The sequence below is a fragment of the Trachypithecus francoisi genome, unplaced genomic scaffold (assembly GCF_009764315.1).
Source record: "Trachypithecus francoisi isolate TF-2019V2 unplaced genomic scaffold, Tfra_2.0 Lachesis_group1, whole genome shotgun sequence".
Classification (NCBI taxonomy): domain Eukaryota; kingdom Metazoa; phylum Chordata; class Mammalia; order Primates; family Cercopithecidae; genus Trachypithecus; species Trachypithecus francoisi.
Window position 1 is genome coordinate 79,764,214 of NW_022681454.1, and position 23,079 is coordinate 79,787,292.

At 42.0% G+C, this 23,079-nt stretch overlaps 1 protein-coding gene across 6 annotated transcripts in view; it reads left to right on the forward strand.

Moving 5' to 3' along the window:
* Positions 1 to 23,079, forward strand: part of LNX1 (ligand of numb-protein X 1) — a 182,605-nt gene that overhangs the window by 109,861 nt on the left and 49,665 nt on the right. For all 6 annotated transcript variants that reach the window (XM_033214660.1, XM_033214659.1, XM_033214658.1 and 3 more), the window contains one exon: positions 22,597 to 22,838. In XM_033214660.1, coding sequence (XP_033070551.1) covers positions 22,597 to 22,838 — 242 coding nt within the window. The remainder of the gene's footprint in view (positions 1 to 22,596; positions 22,839 to 23,079) is intronic.

Here is a 23,079-nt window from a genome sequence, read left to right on the forward strand (position 1 = left end):
TCCCCCCCTCCTTTTTTCTGGAGCATTTTAAAGCAAACTCAAGACACTATGTAATTTGACCCTGAAATACTTAAACAAAAATTATGGTTTTAACTGGCTGCATAGTCTTGTCTTTGGTATGCTGTAGTCAATGAAACTATCCCCAAGACATAGGGACATTTACTTAGATACATGCTTAAGTTTAAGTTTTCACTATCCTAAATAATTTGTGATGAACATTCTTTAATAAAAATTTACTTTTTTTACTACTTTTTTTACTCTGAATTCTTAGAAGTAAAATTACTGATTCAAAGTAAGAAATTTTAAAAATACTTGATACATATGCCAAATTGCTTTCTAAAAATTTTATACTCCTACTATCAGCTTTTACGAAGTGTTTCACTTAAGATCTTTATATGCAATGGATGTTATCATTACTGATTTGATACATGAAAATATAATCTCAGTATTCTTTAATTATAATGTTGCACTTCTTTATAAATAAGGATGAACAATTTTCCTATGTTTAATTTGCCATATGTATTTCTTCAATATTAGTCATTTTTGGTGGCTTTTTTGGGTGACTTTTGTATACCTTTTATATGTTAAAGATAATCTTTGATTACATATGTTGCAATTATTTTTGCTATTATCATTAGTCTTTTTTACTTATGATTCTTTCTGTATATTTTAAAGCAGTACTTAAAAATAATCTTAAGGCATGTTTGGGAAAGTAGAGAGCACAACTCTATAACCAAATTGCTCTAACACAGCTATTATTTGCTAGGCTTGTATGTGAAGGCAAACATTTTTACATAATTGCAATCACTTTAGAATACTTTTTGAAGGAGAAAGTATTTCATTTTTACTTGGTTAAACATATCAAACTTGTTTCTTTAAATGGTAGAAAGTGTGAAAGTTTTTTTTCCATATTGAGGTCTGAAAAGTATTCACCTACAATTTTTCTAGTCTCTGTAGCATTTTTGTCCACAAGCCCCATGTTAATGTGTTCTCTGTACCTGTCTTGGAATAGAGAAGCTTTTTCAGGACTGTGTTTGCCCTTAGATGGTGTATGTTCATTTCCTGTGGCTCTGATTGTCATGCATTTGGGAACCAGGCAAATGCTGTCTCTGGCCCACAGATGCTGAGTAAGTTCAGCCCAGCCTTACCTGCACTGTGTAATAAGTTCTTTCCAGTGTGGCTCTATCCTACTATGATGGTAGCTTGCACACCTCCTCCTGACTCTCTCATACTCTGGGAGCTCACAATGTACATGGAGCTGTCAAATTCCACGCTTGCTCTGTTCCCAGGGTCTCCCTGCATCTGTCCCTGCCAATAGAGCTTCATGTTTTACTGGGTGGACTGTTTCTTCCAGGATGCAGTGTGCCACCAATGTCTCTTCTCTTCTAGACTTTTGTTCTCATTTCCTAGGCATTGCAGTCTCTACATGAATATAGAAATATGTGAATATAAAGCAGTAGCTTGGTTGCCTTAAAAATCAGCACCCACATTACCCAGTTTTTCTGTTGCAATGGCCTCTAGGTCTCTGGACTAGGGAAATTTAGAAGTACCTTGTCTTCTCAACTATGCTGCCATCCCCACTGCCTACTCCTGCTCCACAGATTCTGTCCTCCTGTCTCTGAAGTTAATGCCTGGGGGAAGGTAGCTATTGTGTTTCCCAGTCCAGCTCCAGTGCCCTTATCTCCTAGATTGTGTCAGTTCAGTGCCTAAGGTTTGGTTTTCTAAGTTTTCTCGTGTTGTTTTCTGTGTGTGTGTGTGTGTGTGTGTGTGTGTGCACGCGCGCATGCGTGCGTGTGTGTGTGTGTGTTGGTCAGGACTCTTAAGTTGTAACTGCCAATAAGCCAGCAAGACCAGAATGGTTCATGAACTGAAAACTCCAGACATCCCTGTATCTTAGAACTACATCAATATGCATTCTCTCTGTATCGGGCTGTTCTGCTTTCCTCTGTGATGGCTTTTTTTTATGGGTAGGCTCTTACCACCAACCAGACATGTGTCGTCTCAGCTCTGATTGATCTGATGTTTGAGTCACATGTCCATCCCAGAGCCAATACCTTTGGCCATGGATGTCCTGATTGACTAGGTTTGAGCATATGCTTCTCCCAGCTAGTCCCCACCTTCCAGGGAGATGATGCCAGGGTAAGTAAATTTAGCCAGTTTGTTTAGGCCAACTTTGGTCAATGATCTGTTCTCACTAGTTGCTGTCTAGGCTATACAGTAGTCCCCCCTTATCCACAGGGAATGTGTTCTAAGACCCTCAGTGAATACCTGAAACCACCATAGTATTGAACCCTGTATACACTGTTTTCTCCTACATGTACATAACTGTGATGAAGCTTAATTAATAAATTAGGCACAGGAAGAGATTAACAATGCTATAAAATAATTATAGCAATATATTGTAATAATTCTGCAAATGTGGTCTCTCGCAAAATGTCTTATTGTACAGTACTCATCCTTCTACGTGTGATAATATGAGGTGATAAAATGCCCACATGAGATGAAGAGAGGTGAATCACACGGCATTGTGACATAGCATATGGCTACTATTGAACTGTAACTTATGAATTGTTTCTGGAATTTTCTACTTAATAGTTTGAAGCTGCAGTTGACCAGATGTAACTGAAACTGCGGAAAGCAAAACTATGGATAAGGGAGGACTATGTATTTCTTAAACGTTTTGGCTGTCATCTCTGGATGACCCCCAGTGATTGACAGTTCTTCCAATTGGCAAATGAGCAGTTTTCAAAGGGAAAATACACTTAGCGGACACAAAGGGTTAGGCAACGACCTGCATGTTATCATGAAGAATTTTAGGAGATAGACTGGAAAACACTTAAACATGGGCAGTCCTGAATTCTGAGTATTAAATAAACTTAGAAAACATTAACCTGGCACATACTAAGCTCAAAAATATTAGTTTGTGGGTGAATGAAGAAAAAGTAAACTTTTTCAAACCATAAACATCACCTAATTGCTGGTGGCATTTTGCCTTTGTAATAGAACTAGAATTTCTGTAATTCTTCCCTTATTTATTGGAGAAGATACTGAATCTGTCAGGGAGGAGGCAACTTTCACAAAGTCATTGTCCTCACAAAGTCCAGTAGGTGACAGCCGTTGTAGCCCCCTTTCTGCTGCTGAGGCTCACTATTGCACTGTTCACCTGTAGTTTGGATGTATATGAGCTTTACCACCCATGCAGTGAGGCTGCAAAGTTCAGGCTTTTGCTGAGCGAAGGTGACAATGCCAAAGAATGTAAAGAGAGACACTGGAAATGTACAGAAGAGTCAAAGCATTTCCTATGCATGAATGAAGTGCTTGAAAGGAGGCTGGAGCCTGCCCTCCAGAACCAGTGGAGCCAAGAAGTGCCCTGGGGCTAAGAATCGTAATAACGGAGTCAGCACCAGATGTCAGCACCAGGCTCATAGAGGCTAATTCTGGGTGTGGGGGATTCATGCAAACTCACTCTCAAAAGGATTTTGAAGCCATCATATAGGGAGCACCACACCACATTATGAAAGTGCTGTACATCTAAGCAGATAAATTCCTAAAATAGAAGAAAGTCAGTTATAATGAATAAATAATCCTTGTCTTAGAAAAATAGCTTATACCTTGAATCTGCTAGTTCACTGAACATGTAGAACATAAAACAATATCTGTTCATTGAAATTCATATCTGTTTATAAATGTGAATTGAAGAAACTGATGTTGGTGCTGAGAACATAAAACTGAATATTTTAGTTCCTAATAGTATATTTCAGTTGTAAGTAATGTTTATACACACAAGCTTGGGTCAGGTTTTGTTCTTCTCATTTTTTTGGGGGGCAGGAGGCGGGCAAGAGTCTAAAACCTTATTTGATCCAGCATATATTTAGCCTCTTATGTATTCCTCACCCTTCATTTAGGTTTCATTTCTATTGCTTTAGCGTGATGATTGTGTCTCTTACAAGCAGGAATTAGCTCTACAATTTTATAAACATCGTGAGCCTTCTTTGGAGCCAGCTGCTGGAGATTCAAAGATTTTAAGACAGAGTTTCTACCATTAAGGTCCTCACACTATAACAGAAAAGGTGGAAGGAATTCACAACTGATAAGTTACAGAGATTACAAAAGTTCAAGAGGAAAGAGAATAATTTTACCATCAGCCTGAAGGAAAGGCTCTTAAAAGATGCCTTTAAGCTGGATTGTGAAGGCAGAAAGATGGAATAGGGTAATGTTGAGCAGAAAAAAGAATTTCAAGCAGATACTAGATTAGGTGGAAAGGCGTTGAGATAGGGTCTACTTGCGTCCAGAGTAGCACAGGGATCTGGAGGGAAAGGCCTCTCATCACTGTTATTGTGAAAAGCTGTGCCTTAGTTCTTACTTATCTTTACCAGCTGGTTGGCCAAGGGTTTTCGTTGGGCTTTAAAATTTCTTCCAAAAAGTAGGCATTCTGATACTAAGTTGCACTTGTTGATTTCCCCACTTTGTGCCAGGGTTTGGTGGCTTGATCAGTTGGTAATTCAGACGTGAGAATTCAAGATTATGAAAATGATTCAGAAGTAGCTATTGTCTCTCACTAATAGAGTAACTAGTACACATCATTTTACATCAACATTTATAAGCTCATCAAATTGAATTTCTGATATCAACATGAGGATGGACACAGGAATGTGTTCAGGGAGCAGTGTGCCATGCCCAGTGATGGGGTTTTGTTTGTTCATATCATTGTTGATTGGAAGACGTTTCCTGCTGAATGTGGCGTATGTTACCTTTATTAAATATTTTTTTTTCTTTTCTAGAAAGTCCCCAAAACATACTGTGGATGCTTTTCCTTTAAGCAAAGTCTTCCACACAATGGCTTGCATTTTAAAAAATTGAATGTCAATAATCAAGTGATTATTTTGATTAAATAGTAATTAGATACTAGAAATTTGCAGAGTCCAATTTGCAAATTACCTATTTGCCCATTTTATTAAATTGCAGGGTGGTATTTCCTAAAGATGCGACTGACCTCACAAAGAATTTCATTGTTTTAACCAGCCCAGCCTAGCTTGCCAGTGCCTCCCCATGCCAACCCCCAACACAACCCTTTCCTGGCCTTCAGAGTGCCCTCCCCGAAAGGGAGATACTATTTTGGCCACAAGATAACAGGATTGCCTACCTGGCATTGATGCAAGAAGAACCTTCCCTAACTGAGACTGCCTGTAAGCACTTTTGAACCCTCAAGTTATTAGGTTGGTGCAAAAGTAATTGTGGTTTTTGCTATTAATATTTTCATCCACTGGCCTGACAGTTCCCTCTATTTGGGGGATGGTGGCCAGTGAACTTTGACTGAGGCACAGAAATATTTCTAAGCTCTGCTGAGGTCAAAATAGAGCTGGTATTCCAGGCAGGAAACCAAGTGTCTTTGAGCTGTTTGGTTAGCTAGATACACACGGAATGCTGTCGCCCACTCTGCAGTGAAGTAGTGTGAGCTTGTCACTGTAACCTTCATCTCCCAGGTTCAAGTAATTCTCCTGCCTCAGCCTCCCAAGTAGCTGGGATTTCAGGCGTGCACCACACACTCAGCTAACTTCTGTATTTTCAGTAGAGTCCAGGTTTCATCATGTTGGCCAGGCTGGTCTCAAACTCTTAACCTCAAATGATCTGCCCTCCTCACCCTCCCAAAGTGCTGGGATTACAGGTGTGAGCCTCTGCTCCCAGCCTGGACAGACGTTCTAATTAATTTTTTTTTAATGTGTGACAAAAGGGGATTATAGCCCACCATGAGTAGTTTAGGGAGTTCTAAATGAGAGTGAAAGAGGAGCATGACACATGTGAGGCCCTGTGGCTGCAAAAGGCTGTCCGATGTAGACCACTACTGTTTATCCAATACACAGAACTTTCTGAAAGCTTCCAAATCAAGCACAAATTCCCCTCTAAGACTCCCTCCACAAGGGAAAGTCTTAGATCATGTGTAAATTAGAAGAAAGCACCCCCAGATCATGTGAAAATCAGAGGAAAACACCCCTTGGGCAAGCAGACAGAGCTTTTTTTTGCAAAGAAAGGGTTCCTTCCTCTTGACAGATACATCTCCTGCTAGCATGCCTCTTGGAAAGCAGAGCAGTAGCTGGATGTTCAGTTCCTCAATTCCTTCAATTCCTCAGCTGGGCATCTTTGTGCAGGACCCAAATGTTTATTTCCCCTAAACCTTGTAGTCTCTTCAGAAACCCGATTCACTTTCTAGGAGTTGAGTCTGCCCTGTAGGTAATATTGACTGGTACTAGAAAGAGTATAGGCTTAAACCATTACAGACCTGTTTTTCATTTCTTGATCTGTCATTTTACTGGTTGCCTTAGAATTGAATGAACTTTAAGAAAAATCATCTGGGCCTTCTTGCTGTGTGAACTTGGGTGTGTGACTTATTTCTCTGAATCTATTTCTTATCTGTAAAATGGAGAGAGTACCACCTTGGTCCTCAGATTTGGAGGTGAGTATTAAATGTGATAGATGCTATGTGTGAAATGGTAGTACAGGTCTCAACAAACATCTGTTACCTTAAGTGACACTTTTTCTGCCACCTCCACACCTGGGCCTTTGGTTATTTCTAGGACAGGAAACCTCCATTCTTCATCACTAGCCCTTCAAATCCATCACAGTTTTGACAAGATAATGTCCATCATGCCATCAAGGTCTTGTGAAAGCTTTCACTCATTTTAGAAGAGAAAAAAATATATAATTTAAACCATAGGACTCTTTCTTATCAAACTGTATCTCCTCAAAACATATTAATACTATTAACAGTAAGACAGCAGTGAACCAAATCTCCTGGTTTTCCAGAAGAACAAAGGCCCTTATCTAAAATGTAAGTTTTATGTCATCCAATTGATGGTCAATTTAAGACTAGGCTGACCAGCCAGACTATAATTAAGTGAATAGAAAAGAAAGATGTCTTCTGAATGTAAGTTCTCAGCATCCTAATCAACTTATTCCATTACTATAAATAACAAAATCCTCTATCACTGCCAGGGGAAGCAGGAAGATAGTGGGACAGTGTGAACGGAGCCTTCATTGAGTATTTTAGGATAAATAGCAAAGTAAAGAGGGCCACTAATTGTTTCAAGTATCTAAAACTACCTAAATGCAGAGTGATTTCTACAATGCATCTGGGTCTGTCTTCATCTGGAGATGCAAAAACTGTATTTCCAGATTTACCTAAGAAGCAGAAAAATCCCTAGTCTCCTACTAATAGGCCACTATCTGATTTCACATGAGATGTGCATAGCAAATAAAATCATAAAATCATACAGCTTGAGGCCGAGTGCAGTGACTCATGCATATAATCCTAGCACTTTGGAAGGCCAAGGCAGGGGGATCACTTGAGGTCAGGAGTTCGAGACCTACCTGGCCAACATGGCAAAACCTCGTCTCTACTAAAAATATAAAAATTAGCTAGGCGTGGTGGTGCATGCCTGTAGTCCCAGCTACTGAGGAGGCTGAGGCAGGAGAATCACCTGAACCCAGGAGGCAGAGGTTGCAGTGAGCCGAGACCACACCACATTACTTCAGCCTGGGTGACCTTGTCTTCAGAATGAGACCTTGTCTCAAAAAAAAAAAAAAAAGAAAAAAAAAATCATACAAAATAGAACATACTTTATAACAATCCTTATTCTTTGTCAGGAACATAAACCCATGCCTAGGTTGGTGTCTTCTTGGAAGCTCTCTCAAGGGTCCTGTTCTTCAGTCTAGTTGGAGATCTGTGCAGTTGTTTGTCTGTTTCTGATGTTTAGCAGACACATTGCCAGAGATTGATTGATCTGAGGTACCTCATAAGCTAGATTTTTAAAAATCTTCCCAAATGAGTCTATTGCTCAGCCGAGGTTAAGAACCACTGGATAGGAGAACAAGCATGTTAAAAGATTGATAGCACAATCAACACAAAAACATAAACATACAGAATTATATATGTCTATGCATAGAAAACTGATTGAAAGAATAAATAAAACACCTTAGCAGCAGTTTTCTCTGGGGGTGTAATTACAGTGTTTTGGCTTGGTTTGGTTTGGTTTTGGTTTTGGTTTTGATTTCGTGTTTTCAGACAGGGCCCTGCTCTGTTGTCCAGGCTGGATAATATTTTCTTTATTTTCCATATTCTAAAAAGTTTCTTCTCTGAACCTCAATTACTTTTGAAATCAGAAAAAGAGCAATTCCTATTTGATCCCAATACAAGTAAAGAAGTATTTCATGAATGTCTATTGTGTCATCAACCCTGTATAAACAATGGAGGATACAAAAGACACGAGACATGGCCTCAGGGAGTTTGTAGTCTAGTCAAACTGGCCCGACCAACATCCATGCAACTCTCTGTGTCAATATGTAATAAAACCCTAAGGTCCCAGCACTAAGCAAGTATAGACATATTGGACTTGTTTGCCTGTCTGCTTTATTTCTGTGTTGGATTGCTAACAGGCATAGAGTCATAGGAGCACCAAGCCTGGTGCCTTACATTTGGTAGACTTTAGTAATCACTTCAATATTTGTGGAATAAATGAATGCATTGAGAGGGGAGAGATCACTATGAAGCATCAGTGGAGAAAGTGAGATGAGAGGCAGGCCTTAGGAAAAATGAGTAGGATTTGTTTGAGTGGTGGCCACTCCAGGGGAGAAGACAGATTGGACAAAGACCTGTGGTAGAAATGAGTTTGATGTGAAGAGGGACAGTTTGTCAATGTGTCTGACTGCAAAAAGCCTTGTCTAGCCCAAGAAGCCTTGTCTGCCAAACAAAAAGAACTGAGCAGAGTTGGATGTGGTGAGTCTCACTGGTAGTCCAGCTAGTTAGGAGATTGAGATGGAAGGATTGTTTGTACTAGAAATTCAAGACCAGCCTGGGCAACATAGTCTCTACAAAAAATTAATGAAAAAGTTAGCCAGTTGTGATGGTATACACCTGTAGTCCTAGCTACTCAGGAGACTGAGGAGGGAGGATCCCTTGAGCCCAGGAGGTTGAGGCTGTGGTAAACAATGATGATGCCACTGCACTCCAGCCTGGGGGACAGAGGAATCCAGCAGAGCAGTAATCAAAGAGTAGGCCTGGCCCAAGAGTGATAGAAGAAGAGCTTTCAGTTATCCAATAAGTATTTTAATATAATAGCATTTCCTGCAAACAGGAAAAGCATTCACTCTGTTCCCCCTTCATTTGCTTAACACAATTTTGGGTAAATATGTTTTATAGAAGGAGTAAGGTTGTTTCTTTTAAATACATTGGGAGGGAAGAGGAAGCTCATTTAGCAAATACAGAAAATGGGTGGAAAAATAGGATTTTTGTTTCATGTAAAAATATTTGGTATGAGGAAGCAGCTGTCTTTGCATGACACATTTCCAAACACAGAGCAAGGAAGAACACAATTTTCCACTGAGTGTCATACAGCACATCCAGGAGGGCCTGTGACAACCAGCCCAGAAGGGGCTTGGACAAATTTGGACATATCCTGGTTATCCTGAGAATGCGATGGAATGCACTTTGAGGAATGGAGGAAATGTTTTTAAATGTCTGGGAATGATTTTCACCTTCCCCCACTCCTCCATCTCCATATCAAGCTCTGAAAACCTCTGCACAGCCCCTGGGGTTGCAAAGACTTCACAAAAACTCGAGGACTCAAAAAGAGCTCATCACAGGCAGCTGAAAACCTAGGCTGCTTTCGAAACTGATCATAAAACCTCACTGGGCAGTCAGTTCTGACTTCTAGAAACCCTCACCACCACAAAACCCACCCTTTCCAGTTATTCTAAAAACACTTCCTAGTCAGTCCTGAAATAGAAAGCACCATTGATCCATAGCCCAGTTTCCTGAAAACGAAAAGCTAGACTTTGGTTGTCTCCAAGTGTTTTAAAAGTAAATAGAATAATTTAGGGTTTCTTTTTTTTGTTTTTGAGACGGAGTAGCGAACCATTGCCCAGGCTGGAGTGCAGTGGCACAATCTTGACTCACTGCAGCCTCCGTTTCCCAGGTTCAAGTGATTCTCCTGCCTCAGCCTCCCAAGTAGCTGGGATGACAGGCACTCACCACCGCGCCCGACTAAGTTTTGTATTTTTAGTAGAGACGGGGTTTCACCATGTTGGCCAGGCTGGTCTCCAACTCCTGACTTCAAGTGATCTGCCCACCTTAGCCTCCCAAAGTGTTGGGATTGCAGGCATTAGCCTCCGTGCCCAGCCAAAAGTAAATAGAATAATTTTGAACCAAGAATTGCAGGGACCAAAAGTTAACTAAAAAGAACCTGACCCTCACCCCATCACATACACACTCGAATCCATGGATAGATAACGGAAAACTCAAATCATCTGTCACATGGGAATTGCCTGCTCCCCTTCCCCAAAGTGTGGAGGAAAAGAACTCGGTGACCCCAAAGATGCCAGAGACTCACAGAATGAATAAACGATTCTGGCGTCTCTGAAGAATTGACCTGGCATGTAGACTGTGCCCAAGCCCTCGACCATCCCTCATTAACTACTGTCAACTCCACATCTGGTTGTGGCTTTGGAATTCTGAGGTGTCACCCCAGGGAGCAGCACTGGTATTCATCAGGCACTCCAGGCTATCAGCTCAGCTCTTCCTAAACTAAACAATGGAATCAGTTCTTTCAGTCCCTGGGAAGCCCTGCAATTGCGTAGGTTTGGACCCGCAGGGGTTGCTGTGAGAGACCGTGCTTCAGCAGCAGTTTGGGGATGACATTCTGGACCCCCATCTTAGCATCAGATGATCACACACTGGGAGGTACCTGAAACCACAAAGCCCCTCAAAACTAGCTTCTGTTTCTACTAAATGTGGGGACAAAATATACGCAAAGGAAAAAGATGCAGTATATGTCATGGTTATGAGCATTCACAGCTATTGACTTTAAATTCTGTCTCTGTGCTGGGTGACTACCAGCACATCTGGTTTGCCTTAGGCTGACCAGTGTTAAAGCTGAAAATCCCACATCTCAAGAACCCCTCAGCCCTGGGCAAACTGAGATTGTTGGTCACCCTAGATGCAAACTGTGCAAACCTGGGCAAGTGAATCTTTGTATTAAGTTCCCGTGTTTGCAAACTGGGGATAATAATCCTGCCCATCTCATGAGGTTGTTGTGAGGATTAAATGAGTAAAGGGTAGAGTGCTCAGAACAGCCTGACACCTGTTAAGGAGTGTATGCACATGCAAGTGTGTGTGTGTGTGTCAAAGTGTGTCAGATATCTTGACAGACACAGGGCTTAAATCAACAAGATCCCACACAAAGCTACTCTTTCAGCTCTTTTGCTTTAATGTTTTGTCAGCTTGGATAAATTACTTAACCTCTTTGAGCTTCATTTTCCCCAGTGGGGGGATGTTTTAATGAAATAAGTCCTGGTACCATGCCTTGTGATTTAAAAAAAAAAAAAAAAAAAAAACTGAACAAAACTGAACAGATGATAGCTCAGGTGGTTACTGTTAGGACTGCTGTTATTAACAGGAGAGAAAGGGCACCTCCCCACCCAATGGGGGATGGGTAAGTCGGCCTCCTGTTTCCACCTCAAATGCTATGTGTGTCAGATCATGAATATGAATATATATGAGTGCCTGGACTAAGGTGCTTTCTCTAGAAAAGGATGAAATAAATCACCTGGAGGCTCCCGCACACCCAGACAAGATCCTTTTAGGCCTCTTTTTCTACGATGCTTGCTGCCTGTGCTCGGAGCTAATTATGTTTGGAGAGGAAGAGGGGCAGTGAGACAGCCAGCCTGAGGGCATGTGGGGACCACTGCAACCACATCCCCCATACACTGACCTATGAGGCATGTGGCACTGACAAATGGCCCTGATGACAAGGCAGGACAGAGACCCAGCAGTGTGACGCTCACCGCTTCTGCCTGTCAACTGCAGGCTGAAGATGCCAACCCCATTATGACAGACTCGTTTGCCAGCCTGTGCCATTCGTATTCTTCATGGCAGTTACTCAGTAGCTGGCATTTATAGATCTATAAAGAATATAATTCTAATTATAAGCATGCTTCTAATTTTCCAAGCTTTCCCCTACGTCCCATATTACAGTCGCCCCCCAAATAATCAGCCACCAGGGCGCATGGCACATTACAGTCCTAAGGTGCACACTTCAATTAAAGTTCTGTCTGCCTTCAGTTTAAATCCTAGCCCTTCCACTTACCAGCTGTGTGACTTTTGGAAAATTTATCTTTCTGTGCCTTAATTTCTAATCAGTAAAGTGGGGGTATCATACGACCCTCCTCATAGGGTTAATGTGAGGATTGAATGGGTTAATAGGAAGCATGTAAAACAGTATGTGGTCTCTAGTGAGGGCACTATAAGTGTTGGTTGTAATTATGTTACTATTAATTTGTGAGTGAGATTTGAAGGATAAAAAGATGCAGCCACAGATTCTTACAGACACTAACTCTGTAAACCAATAGGAAAAACATCGGCATTAAAGGAGAGTCATTAAATGGAAGAATGTCTACTTCTTCCCTGCCTCCCTCCCACCCTGAAATTGGAACTGTGCAGAGACTGGCCAGTGTGTCTCATGCCTGTTCAGCACCAGGCGATCCATGCCATAGGAACATGTCAGCATCTTTGGTAAACCAAGTCAATGTGCTTGCTTAGGTTGGGATTGGACCATTTGTCGCCTGAGCAGACTCTACCTTGAGGGCACACCACGCCTCTCCTGGCCCCACCCTGACAAGCCAAGACGGATTTCAGGTGCCCATGATGGTGGCCTGCATTTCACATCGAGTTCCAGCTTGTTTTGAATTTTTCCTGTCTGGTGTTCATTAGCAAATGAAATCGGGGTGGTTGGAAGGACTAGGGACATTTTCCCAGCAGTTTGGAGGCAGAAGAAAGGGGCTAATGAGGGGAAGCCGTGTGTGGTTGGTGGTAAGTGGTGTCAGAAATTCATCCGTCCTCTGAGGCGAGGGCCATTCAGCCTCAAGTTCATACTCGGATCTACACTGACTACCAGATGGTGGACGTGCCCAGCTGATGACCTCTTTTACTTTTCAACTGACATTCACTTCACTTCTGACTACACAAAACTGCTCATGACTTTTTTCCATGTACAGTTTCTGGTAGCTATGTAAGTGGCCATATAATTCAGTGCCAGGCAACATGGGTTTTAACTTAGAGGGGGAGAAAAAGTAATCCAAACAAGGAAGAATGACTTTACCTAATGTCTTTAGGCCGAAGAGCTATTATTTAAGAAGATGCAGGTACGGTGAGTTGAGGTGACATGTAGAACATAATTACCCAAACTGAACTCAGAAAGTTTCTTACAGGAGGTCTGTGCTGAGGACCAGGATGCCTGAGGACTAGAGGAATCCTATGAATAGAAGTTGTATTATTGTTAGTTGAGTGTCCTCCAAGTAGCATGATCAGGACTCAATTGGCAGGGATAGGACCTATTCGAGGGTGGGCTCAGGGAGCGCAAGTGGAACTGTTTTGGAAGGCACTGACTGATGCATTTATTTTTGTCTCACACAGTAAAGATTTATAGTGCTTTTCATTAAAGGAGTCATGATATAATTAGTTATCATATATTTAAACTATATATCTGCTTCCTTTCAAAAAAAAAGGATCAAGGTGGCCCATAACTATTAAAACATATCTAGGCTAACATAATCAGAAGCATAAACAGACTCTAATAAAAGGAGTAAGAAAACAATTCACTGCTTTTAGAATCTCTCAGGCTCCTTTAGCACACTCAACCACCCCCACCCCACCAGACCCTGTCCACCAATGCTCTTTGCATAATGCTGATGATTTAGTGGTGAGCAAGAAAAGCAGGATGTTTACTCCCATGGAAGCTATCTATATTCTGTTGGGAGAACAAACCAACAATATAATTTCCAAAGAGGGTGACTGGCAGGCAGGGGCAGCAGTTCACTTTGGATTGATGGTCAGGGAGTCTCTGCAATGAGCTGACTTTGAGCCCTCTGTTGTCAACTTTGTTCCTCCTGAAACCTCCTCCCCTCTCCTGTCTTGGCATCAGACTTGGCAATGCCCACTTGTCTCTTACCCCACGGGCATGGTTTAGGCTTACTGAATCCCAGAAGTAGGTAGATGGACTGGCCATCAGGTGTCCTGGGTTTTATCCCCAGCACCACCACCAACATGCTGCTCCTCTTGGATCTCACTTCAGGTCTGTTCTTTCCCCATTTGTGTCACATAGGACAAAGCCTGCCCTGAATCTACCATTCCTGGCACCTGCCATGCACCTGCATCCTTGGAGCTTTTGAATATACCATTCATACCTAGTTTGCTAGATCAATGTCACTCATTTTTCTAGACTCAGCTCAGATTTCATCTCTTCTAAGAAGCCTTCTCCAATTACCCCAAGCCCCTTCCTCTGAGCTCTCCTGACACTTGGCTCTTACCTCCCTCTCTCTCTCTGATAATGTGGCATGTTTTTCTGTTTTCATGAACCAAGTGCATACACTGTCATTTTCTTTGCATCCACAGTGTCTAACATTATGCCTTGATGTTAGACAATAATTATGCTAGTTACTGGTTACTGAGTTACTATATATTACAGGTACTGTTCAGCATTTTGCATGATTCTTTTTTAAAAAGAGATAGATAGGGCGTTGCTCTATTGTCCAGGCTGGAGTGCAGTGGCCCAATCATGGCCTACTGCAGGCTTGAACTTCTGGGCTCAAGCAGTACTCCTGCCTCCGCCTCCTGAGTAGCTGACACTACATGCATGTATCACCATGCCCAGCTAATTTTTTAAATTGTTTTGTAGAATATGGGTCCTGCTATGGGTCTCTTAACTCCTGGCTTCAAGTGATCTTTCCATCCCAGCCTATCAAAGCTCTGGGATTATAAGTGTGAGCCACCATACTCAGCCTTTTGTGTGAACCTTTAAACCTCATGGTAAATAACCATTGTGCCCATTTTATGTATGAGAAACAAGGCTCAGAGGAATTAAGGAACTTGTCCAGAGTTGCAGAGGCAGTAGAGTTGCCTTCTTAGGAGGCCCTTCCATAAGGCAGACCTAGGATTCACATCCAGATGCTTAAAAAGTGAAAGCATGTGTTTTTTCCTCTGTACTGTGCCATCTTTCTTAGAAGACGCTCCCATGAGTGTTTATTGAAAACTGTATTTCAACATTATGATTAAAAACCCACTGTAGCAGCATAAACCATCAAAGGAAGGTTATGGTCATTACCCTTCAGTTGTATTATATGCATAATGCTTCTTAAACTCAAAGCAAATAAAATCATATCAAAATTACCAGGGAAATACACGAAAAAAAGATCAGTTTCTTAAGTTGGTCTTTCCTTCTTGTCATTGTTTTTTCATTGGGCTTAAATTGAAGTGCAAGGAAATGGAAAGGGAAATCATGAGCTTGCTAGGAGAAAAGAGAGACTAGTATTGGTATCACAATCGACCACAAGTAATTATGCATTATCAGCGCGGTGTGAGTGAATCCCACAATTCCCAATGCAGTAATTTCAATCAACAGAACACCAAAAGGGTGATGGTTGCTCAGATCAATTCAAGAAATGTTTACTATGTAGCTCTGTGGCCACAACTTGCCGGCAGCTAACCAGTTGGCCAAGGCAGAGCTGGTATGTCTTGACTGGCTGCCATAAATGATGTGGGACTCCATGAGCCAACACTTCTCAGGCACTAATATGAGGAAGCCATCTCAGTCCTGGAGAGAGAGTTCCTACATTTTCAAAGTTTGGTTCTATTGGTGTAATTGTGGAACTAGACTTTTTTTCCCCCAAGCAGTTAATTTCCATCTCTCTGTGAAATATCCTTGAATCATAGTTTTCTGGTATAGGAAATATTGCTGCATTTGGATTTAGATTCATTAAATATGTTGTTTGGATGGGATATTTAGGTTTTAAAATATTGTCCCTCAATTAAATAATTTTTAAAATTAAAATGTTTAGCCTAATTGGTCAGTTAAATGTTCTCTTGAGGTCAATATCCCAAAACTCATTAAACATATAGTTCTATGCCTTGTTCATGGTTCAGGGCCCTTAGCTTGAAAAGCCTGAGTACTGAGATGGTGTGATCTTTACACTGAGACCCGATAGTCCAAGGGGGGTACTTTCCCTGGGCAGAAACACAGATGACCTGACTGAGTCATCTGATTAGTGTAGATAGCCAGTTTAGATAATTCACCCTGATATGATTTGACCGTGTCCTCACCCACATCTCGTGTTGAATTATCGCTCCCCTGATTCCCACATGTTATGGGAGGAACCCAGGTGGAGATCACTGAATCATGGTAGAGAATAAGTCTCACAAGATCTGATGGTTTTATAAAGGCGAGTTCCCGCACACAATCCCTCTTGCCTGCCGCCATGTGAGATGTCACTGTCTCCTCCTTGCCTTCCACCATGATTGTGAGGCCTCCCCAGCCAGGTGGGACTATGAGTCCATTAAACCTCTTTTTCTTTATAAATTACCCAGTCTTGGGTATGTCTTTATTGGCGTAAAAGTGGACTAATACAACCCCATGGTTTAGGAACATGCTCTTTTATTAGCAAAAGTCATTTTTTCATTTAAAAGTAATATACTGAGCACCTTCTATATGCCAGTCATTGTCTTTGGCACTGGAGATGAAACAATTAACAAAGCAGAACCTAAATCTCTGCCCTTTGGAGCTTGCATTCCATAGAGAGAATATAAGCAGAGGTAGGATGTATCAGAAAAAAAGCCGCTGTTTAAATCAGGTGGTCAGAGAAGAGGGATTTTAATCAGAGGCCTGAAGGAGATGCAGGAACAAACTGGATGGGAATCTGGGGAAGGCATATCTGAGGCAGCAGGGGCAGCAGCAAAGTACAGAGACCCTGAAGAAGTAGGAACATGGTGGGCAAGTTTGAGGACTAGCAGGAGGGCTGTATGAGCAAGGGATGGAGAGGAAGCCAGAAGTCACAACAGACAGAAAATATAGGGCCCTATAGACCGTTATAAGGACCTTATGCATTAGTAAAGTGGAGAGCCATTATGAAAAGATCACCATGGCTGCTCTGTTGAGAATAGATGGGCAGGCAACACAAGTGTGGAAGCAAGACCCCTCTTGGGAGACTGTTGGGATAATCCAGGCACTGATTACTGATACTGGCTTGGACCAGTATGGTGGCAGTGGCCATGATGAAAAGTAGTAGGATTCTGAATATTTCATGCTGGATTGTATTTCAGCTATCTAGAGAAAGAAAGAAATCAAGGATGAGTCTGAGATTTTTGGCCTGAATGACAGATAAGGAGCTATTTAATAACACGGGAACACGTGGGAAGAGTTGGTTTGGCAAGGAGGATGAAACTGTTAAGTTTGAGCTGACCGTTAGACATCTAAGTAATGACATGGAAAGAGTAGTTTGATATGAGTCTAGGGACCAAGGAAGCCATGTAAGGTGAGAAAGCATGGAATCCACAGCCTGGCTTCAGAGTCTAGCTCCACTCTGAACTTGGACAAGACATTTCTCCCTTCTAGTGTCCATATATTCATCTGTGAATTTAGGTGGTATAACTAATAGGACAAGTGGGAGGCTTAAATGAGACCACATCCTTGAAGCATAGTACATTTAAAAAGATCAATAGATATGAGCTGTCTTCTGCCAGGCTGTCTTCTGGGCTGCCATAGATTTGTAGGCAAGAGACCATGATCGATAATATGGATCAGGGAAGGCCCGAATGTCAGCATACAGAGTTGGGACTCAATCCTGAAGCGATGGGAACATTTCCCTGGGCAGTTTTTGAGTTAAAAAAAAAATTGTTGATATGGTTAGGATGCAGTAGAGGATGGAGGGCTAGACCAGGGGCAGAGGGATAGGCCGGGGTTGGTTGCAAAGCCATGGAGATGGGGTGTCAGGAGGACCAGCGCCAGGGTTTGGCCATGGAGATGGAGTTAGGGGCTGAGCACACATTACTGAGGCCCATACTCACCAGATTGCTCGGGGAGAGCCCATTTCAGTCTCCCAGTGACCATCTCCTTTCTGGCAGCACAGTCTCCCCGCCTGGCTCCAGGAACCCCACCTTGGGCAAAGTTTCAGAATCACTCATCCCATTCAGTGGAGCAGCTAAGGCCTAAAACCCAGCTGTTGGCAAGGAGACTCACTTCCCTACCGAGTTCCCTAATCTTGATTCTCTCTGCGTGAAAGAAAGAATACATACATTAGGACTGAGTGTCTCCCTTTCTCATTAAATAATATCTGTGGGCCAGCCATTAGTGCTCTCATGAGTGAAAGAAATACAGTTGAAAAATTAGTCTCATTTTTGGACTTGGATCAGAAATGGGGCCAGGGCACATAATTATAGGAAAGCCCCCTTTAGGGGTCATCTCCCCTCTGCACACACACACACACACACACACACATAAATAGTGGGTAGGGAGGAAGACTGGAGAAAGAGGAGAGGGTAGTGTTGCTTTCTGGAGGACTAAGAAAAGAAAAATGGTTCCCATCTACTCACGTTGGCAGTTTTTTTTTATTACCAGAGATTAGAATGTGCCAACTCTGGAGCTAGAGCTGACTTGTAGATGTGTTTTGTTTGGACCACACAGTGTATTTAAGATTTTCGAATGTGTTGCTACCATTTAAAAAATCAAGAGATTTTACATTGAAAACTAGCTTTCTGCTTCCATATTTTTTGGGGGCCACTGGGCTAGCCTTTTTAACAGAGAAGAGTGGAGCAGCCACTGTGTCCTTAAGTTGAGCAGCACTGCTCACCATGGTCCCCAATGGCCTTCCTTCCCTTGTTGTCTCACCTGACGAGCATTTGAATTTGCAAGCTCTTGTTTGAAGTCAGATCAGACTGGGCAATTAATGAACCCAAAGTGAGAGTTGCCTCAATGTTTGCTAATGCAACAGTGAACCGAGAGAAAGAATTTACAGAAAGTAGGAGAGATCAAAGGGAGGTTGTATGGCTGGATGATGATGATGAGTATCAACTCGCTTTGTGAACAACACTTATTCTATTATAAGTGGGTAAGTTCAGCATCAGAAAGGAGCTCTTCATGGGAACCCAGATCATGCTGCCCTGTTGGGTGACCTTTGCAGAGGATACCCTATCAGAACCTCTGTGAATCACATCTGAGGTCCCTCCTGTGTCTCGTCTCCAACTCTCATTAGCAGTGAACTCAGACTTAGAAGTTTTGCAGGAAGGAGATTCATTTTCTTTTCTTATCCCCCCTCCAACCTCAAAAGAGACAAAATTTCTGGCATTGAGTATTAGCGTTCTTATATTAAGACAGATTTACCTCTACTCACTTTGACAAAAGAGCTCAGGATCTCCCAAGAAAACTGATTTTTCAGAGTTGCTCATTTGAATGAACAGCACATCCAAAGCTTGTGGTTTGGTTGAAAAGGGGTTTTCTGTGTTCCTTGTATTCATCCTTCAAGTTCATGGCCATCGCCCTTCACCACCTGAGAGTACTTAGTGCTCAGAGCAACTGAAAGGAAGCATAAATCCTGCTTGCTTTGAACACAACCCCAAGGTTCACCGTATGTTCTTGTCCTAGCCAATGCTAATCAGCTCTTCCCCACTTCTTCCCTCTTTCATGCTTGTAAATCAAGCTGCCCCAGTATTAGTCACCACAAAGGAGATAATTAGTAAGTACAAGCTGCTACCTTCATAGATCACTCTGTCTCTGGCTCAAGCTAAGCCAAGAGACTGGAGAAAGCTAACATTACACAGTATGAGTTGCGTTAGTAGAGCCTTTATTACTCAAAACATGTGAGTCTGAATACCTAAATCAAGACTCTGCACCCTCCTCAGCTGTTGTAAGAACAGCTGTGATATGAGACCAAAGGAAAGGCTACTTACCTACTTTATGAGGTTTTCCTTTCCTTGACTCAAAAACTTATCTTTAGAACCCCAAGAATTTGAAAGTGCAATGGTTTCTTAATGGCATAATCTTGGGATTCAGATATTTTAAAAATACCTTAACCTTCCATTGATGGGGCAGCAGAGAAAGGTGCCACTTTCTTTTACTAGGACATACTGTGTCCTCCTAACAAAGCCATGGCTTGTGCCTTTCCAGTCATTTGTCCAACTGGAAAATAACATTACTACTCTGGCAGGGCACATGGTCAAGAGCATTGCTGCCTCCTCAGAAAAGACTGTTTCCAGACCAGCTAGGAACTTGCTTTCCATGCACTGCTAATCAAATACTGCCAGCCTGCCCGGAAGTGTTTCATTCAAGTATTTGTTACTCTGGAGCTGCTCAAATGCAAGTTGGCTTTTATTTTTTCCATCACACAGTGTTTCACCAATTTTTGAGTTTCCCAGATCAACCTCTTCACTATTTTTAAGCAGAACTATTTCAAGCCAACGCAGCTAATCAGTACAGTAAAACCTCACGAATTCAAGCCAAGAGATTGAACTCTTCCAGCTGAGGACAAGCACTAGCAGTGTAAGTTGGAGGCCTGTTTTCTCATCTGGAAGATGAGGACATAAGGTTGTATAACCAAACTCCTTTTCTACTAATATTAAAACCACATTTCATCTAATCTAAGATGCCACTGACTATAAGAGATATCATGTTCATGTAACAGCAAAGAAGATGACATTTTAAAATGTGTCGTTAGTTAAATAATCCCCAAACACCAAAGATATCCCCATGATGTATAGATTGGTGACACTAGACTCTTGTGGCTTTGAAATCCATTCAGATGAATTTGGCAGCTTCTCCTGCCCTTGGTTGTGTTGCTTGGCACGAAACAGTCAATCCTTTTTGAATGTTCTCAATAACAAAATGTAACAGCACTTTTAATTCCCTTGGGTGCATCTTTCTTTCTAAGCATATAAAACTTTTGCTTATCCCTTTGCAAGAAAACATGGAATTATGATTCTGCTTCTGACAATGAAGATGTACTTAATCAATATCCAATTGTTCGGTTTTTGAGGTGTTCTATAACTTTTCGTTTTAGTACTGAATCATTACATTCAAATGGCAATGACACACAATGGTGTAATACCAAGCATGTAGGCAACTCAATGGAAGTGATAAGGAGTACCCATGTGACTAGGTTTGCCATGCTGGGATGGTGGCATCTGCATCATGAGTGCCACCTGGCAATAGAAACTTCACAACTCCATCAATCACACATGCATCCTGATTTTAGACATGTTAAAGCATGAAAAGAGCATCTTAGGATGGATCAAATATGGAAATAGCTACAGTCTCACGAGAACTGATTGTAGTCATGTGGATACCATGACGACTTTAATGAATTCTCATTCTAGTACTTTTGGCAAAAAGCACTAAACCCCGAATAAGACTTAATGTCAATCAAACCTCACAGCAATCCAGAAAGTATATGCAAATTGGGAAGTTTAGCCAGCTAAATAAAATTTCCCCAGATCACCCAGCTAAGTAAATTTCAGAGCAAGGATTTGGATCTAGATGATAGGACCTTCCATCCTGCCATTTCTGTGACTCTCTGGACAGTACAAATCATGTGTGCATATCACTGTAGACTGACCTTTGATTTCATCTACTTTCAAAAACATGAAGCGTCCCTAAAGTAGGATCTCAAAGGGCTATTTAAAATAGTTCAATAATATAAGGTTTTGTGTAATGAATTGATAATAATTTATAATTAACACATCCATTATATGTAAATGGACACTTCTTAAAGGGGCTCATGATATGATTTCTGCCTTCACAACTACGGAAACTGGAGTGGCTACCTGTAGCTACCCTCCCGACAGTGCAGTGAGATAGTTAAATCACCATTTCCTGATAAAAACCTAGCCTGTGAGCTGCAATGACTTGCCCAGTGGCAGTGTTCATGTTCATGGCAAAATATGGACCTAGATCAGCTCAAACCCTGGTCTCCTGAGCCTCAAGAATGTTCTTTTTCAACTTCTCTCTATTGCACCAATAACTTGCCTTTCTCACAAAGTTTGGTTTTTGTGGAATTTTTTGGATTTTTTTTATAGCATGGACAGTGAATGGGGAGAGACAAATATGTTTTTGCTAAAATCCACAAAAGCTGTTTTACTCTCTTAATGCTAGACAACATGGTGATGAATGACACTTTTCAGATCATGGGAGCCCCTAGCACCAGGGAGGCCCTCCCAGACCAGCCCAGAGAAAGAGAATGGAAGCCACCAAGCTGCCGCTAGAGGACAGCAATGCTGAACTCACTCCTGTGGCTTTGTGGTGAGGGTGATTCTGTTTCCATGGACGGTTAAATATGGAATCTGGGAGGAGCTTTATATTTACGTTCAGTGCTGTGGGAACAAAATCCAAAAGAAATGAGTGAGAGTGTGACTAAGGGCTTTCATGGTCAAAATAAACACCAACAAGCAGGAATTACCAAACAGTTGAACATTGCCAGCCTCAAAGCCTGGTCATGTAGACACCATGGCGACCTGAATAAATTTGCATTCCAGGAGCCAATATAGAGATTGCTTTAAGAGAATGCAGTGGGCATCTTTTAAAAAAATCTCAAATTATTAATTCACTTGGTTGGCAAATGTGTATTGAGTACCAACGTGTGAAAAGGGAAGAGAGAATATAGGGGAAGGCAAATCAAATTCCAAGTTCAACAAGCCTATTATACATTCTTCAATTGTATTTGAAGAGGTCTGACTGAGGAATGGCAGCAGAGCCAACGCTCTTCCTCACCTCCCCACTGGTTCTGTTACAGCTGTAAAGGTGCCTCCCACTACGGCCTGACCAAAGACAGGAAGAGGCGCTCACAAGATGGCTGTCCAGATGGCTGTGCAAGCCTCACAGCCATGGCTCCCTCCCCAGAGGTTTCTGCAGCTGCCACCATCTCCTTAATGACAGACGAGCCTGGCCTAGACAACCCTGCCTACGTGTCCTCGGCAGAGGACGGGCAGCCAGCAGTCAGCCCAGTGGACTCTGGACGGAGCAACCGAACTAGGGGTGAGTCAAATGGGTGGTTGTCCAGGATTGGGTTCCTTGGCTTGGGATTGCTCTCTGTGGAATACTTACTGTGGAAAGTTCTAGAAATGTTTTTTAAGGGGAAATCATTCTGGCAGTTTTGGCAGGAACCCAATGTCCAATTCTCCAAAGTGAAATGAAACCACAAGTACCTCCGATCATTAAACTGTGTGTAATCTGACTTGGTGAAAGGGACTGAAATTAGACCTAATGATTCATCACT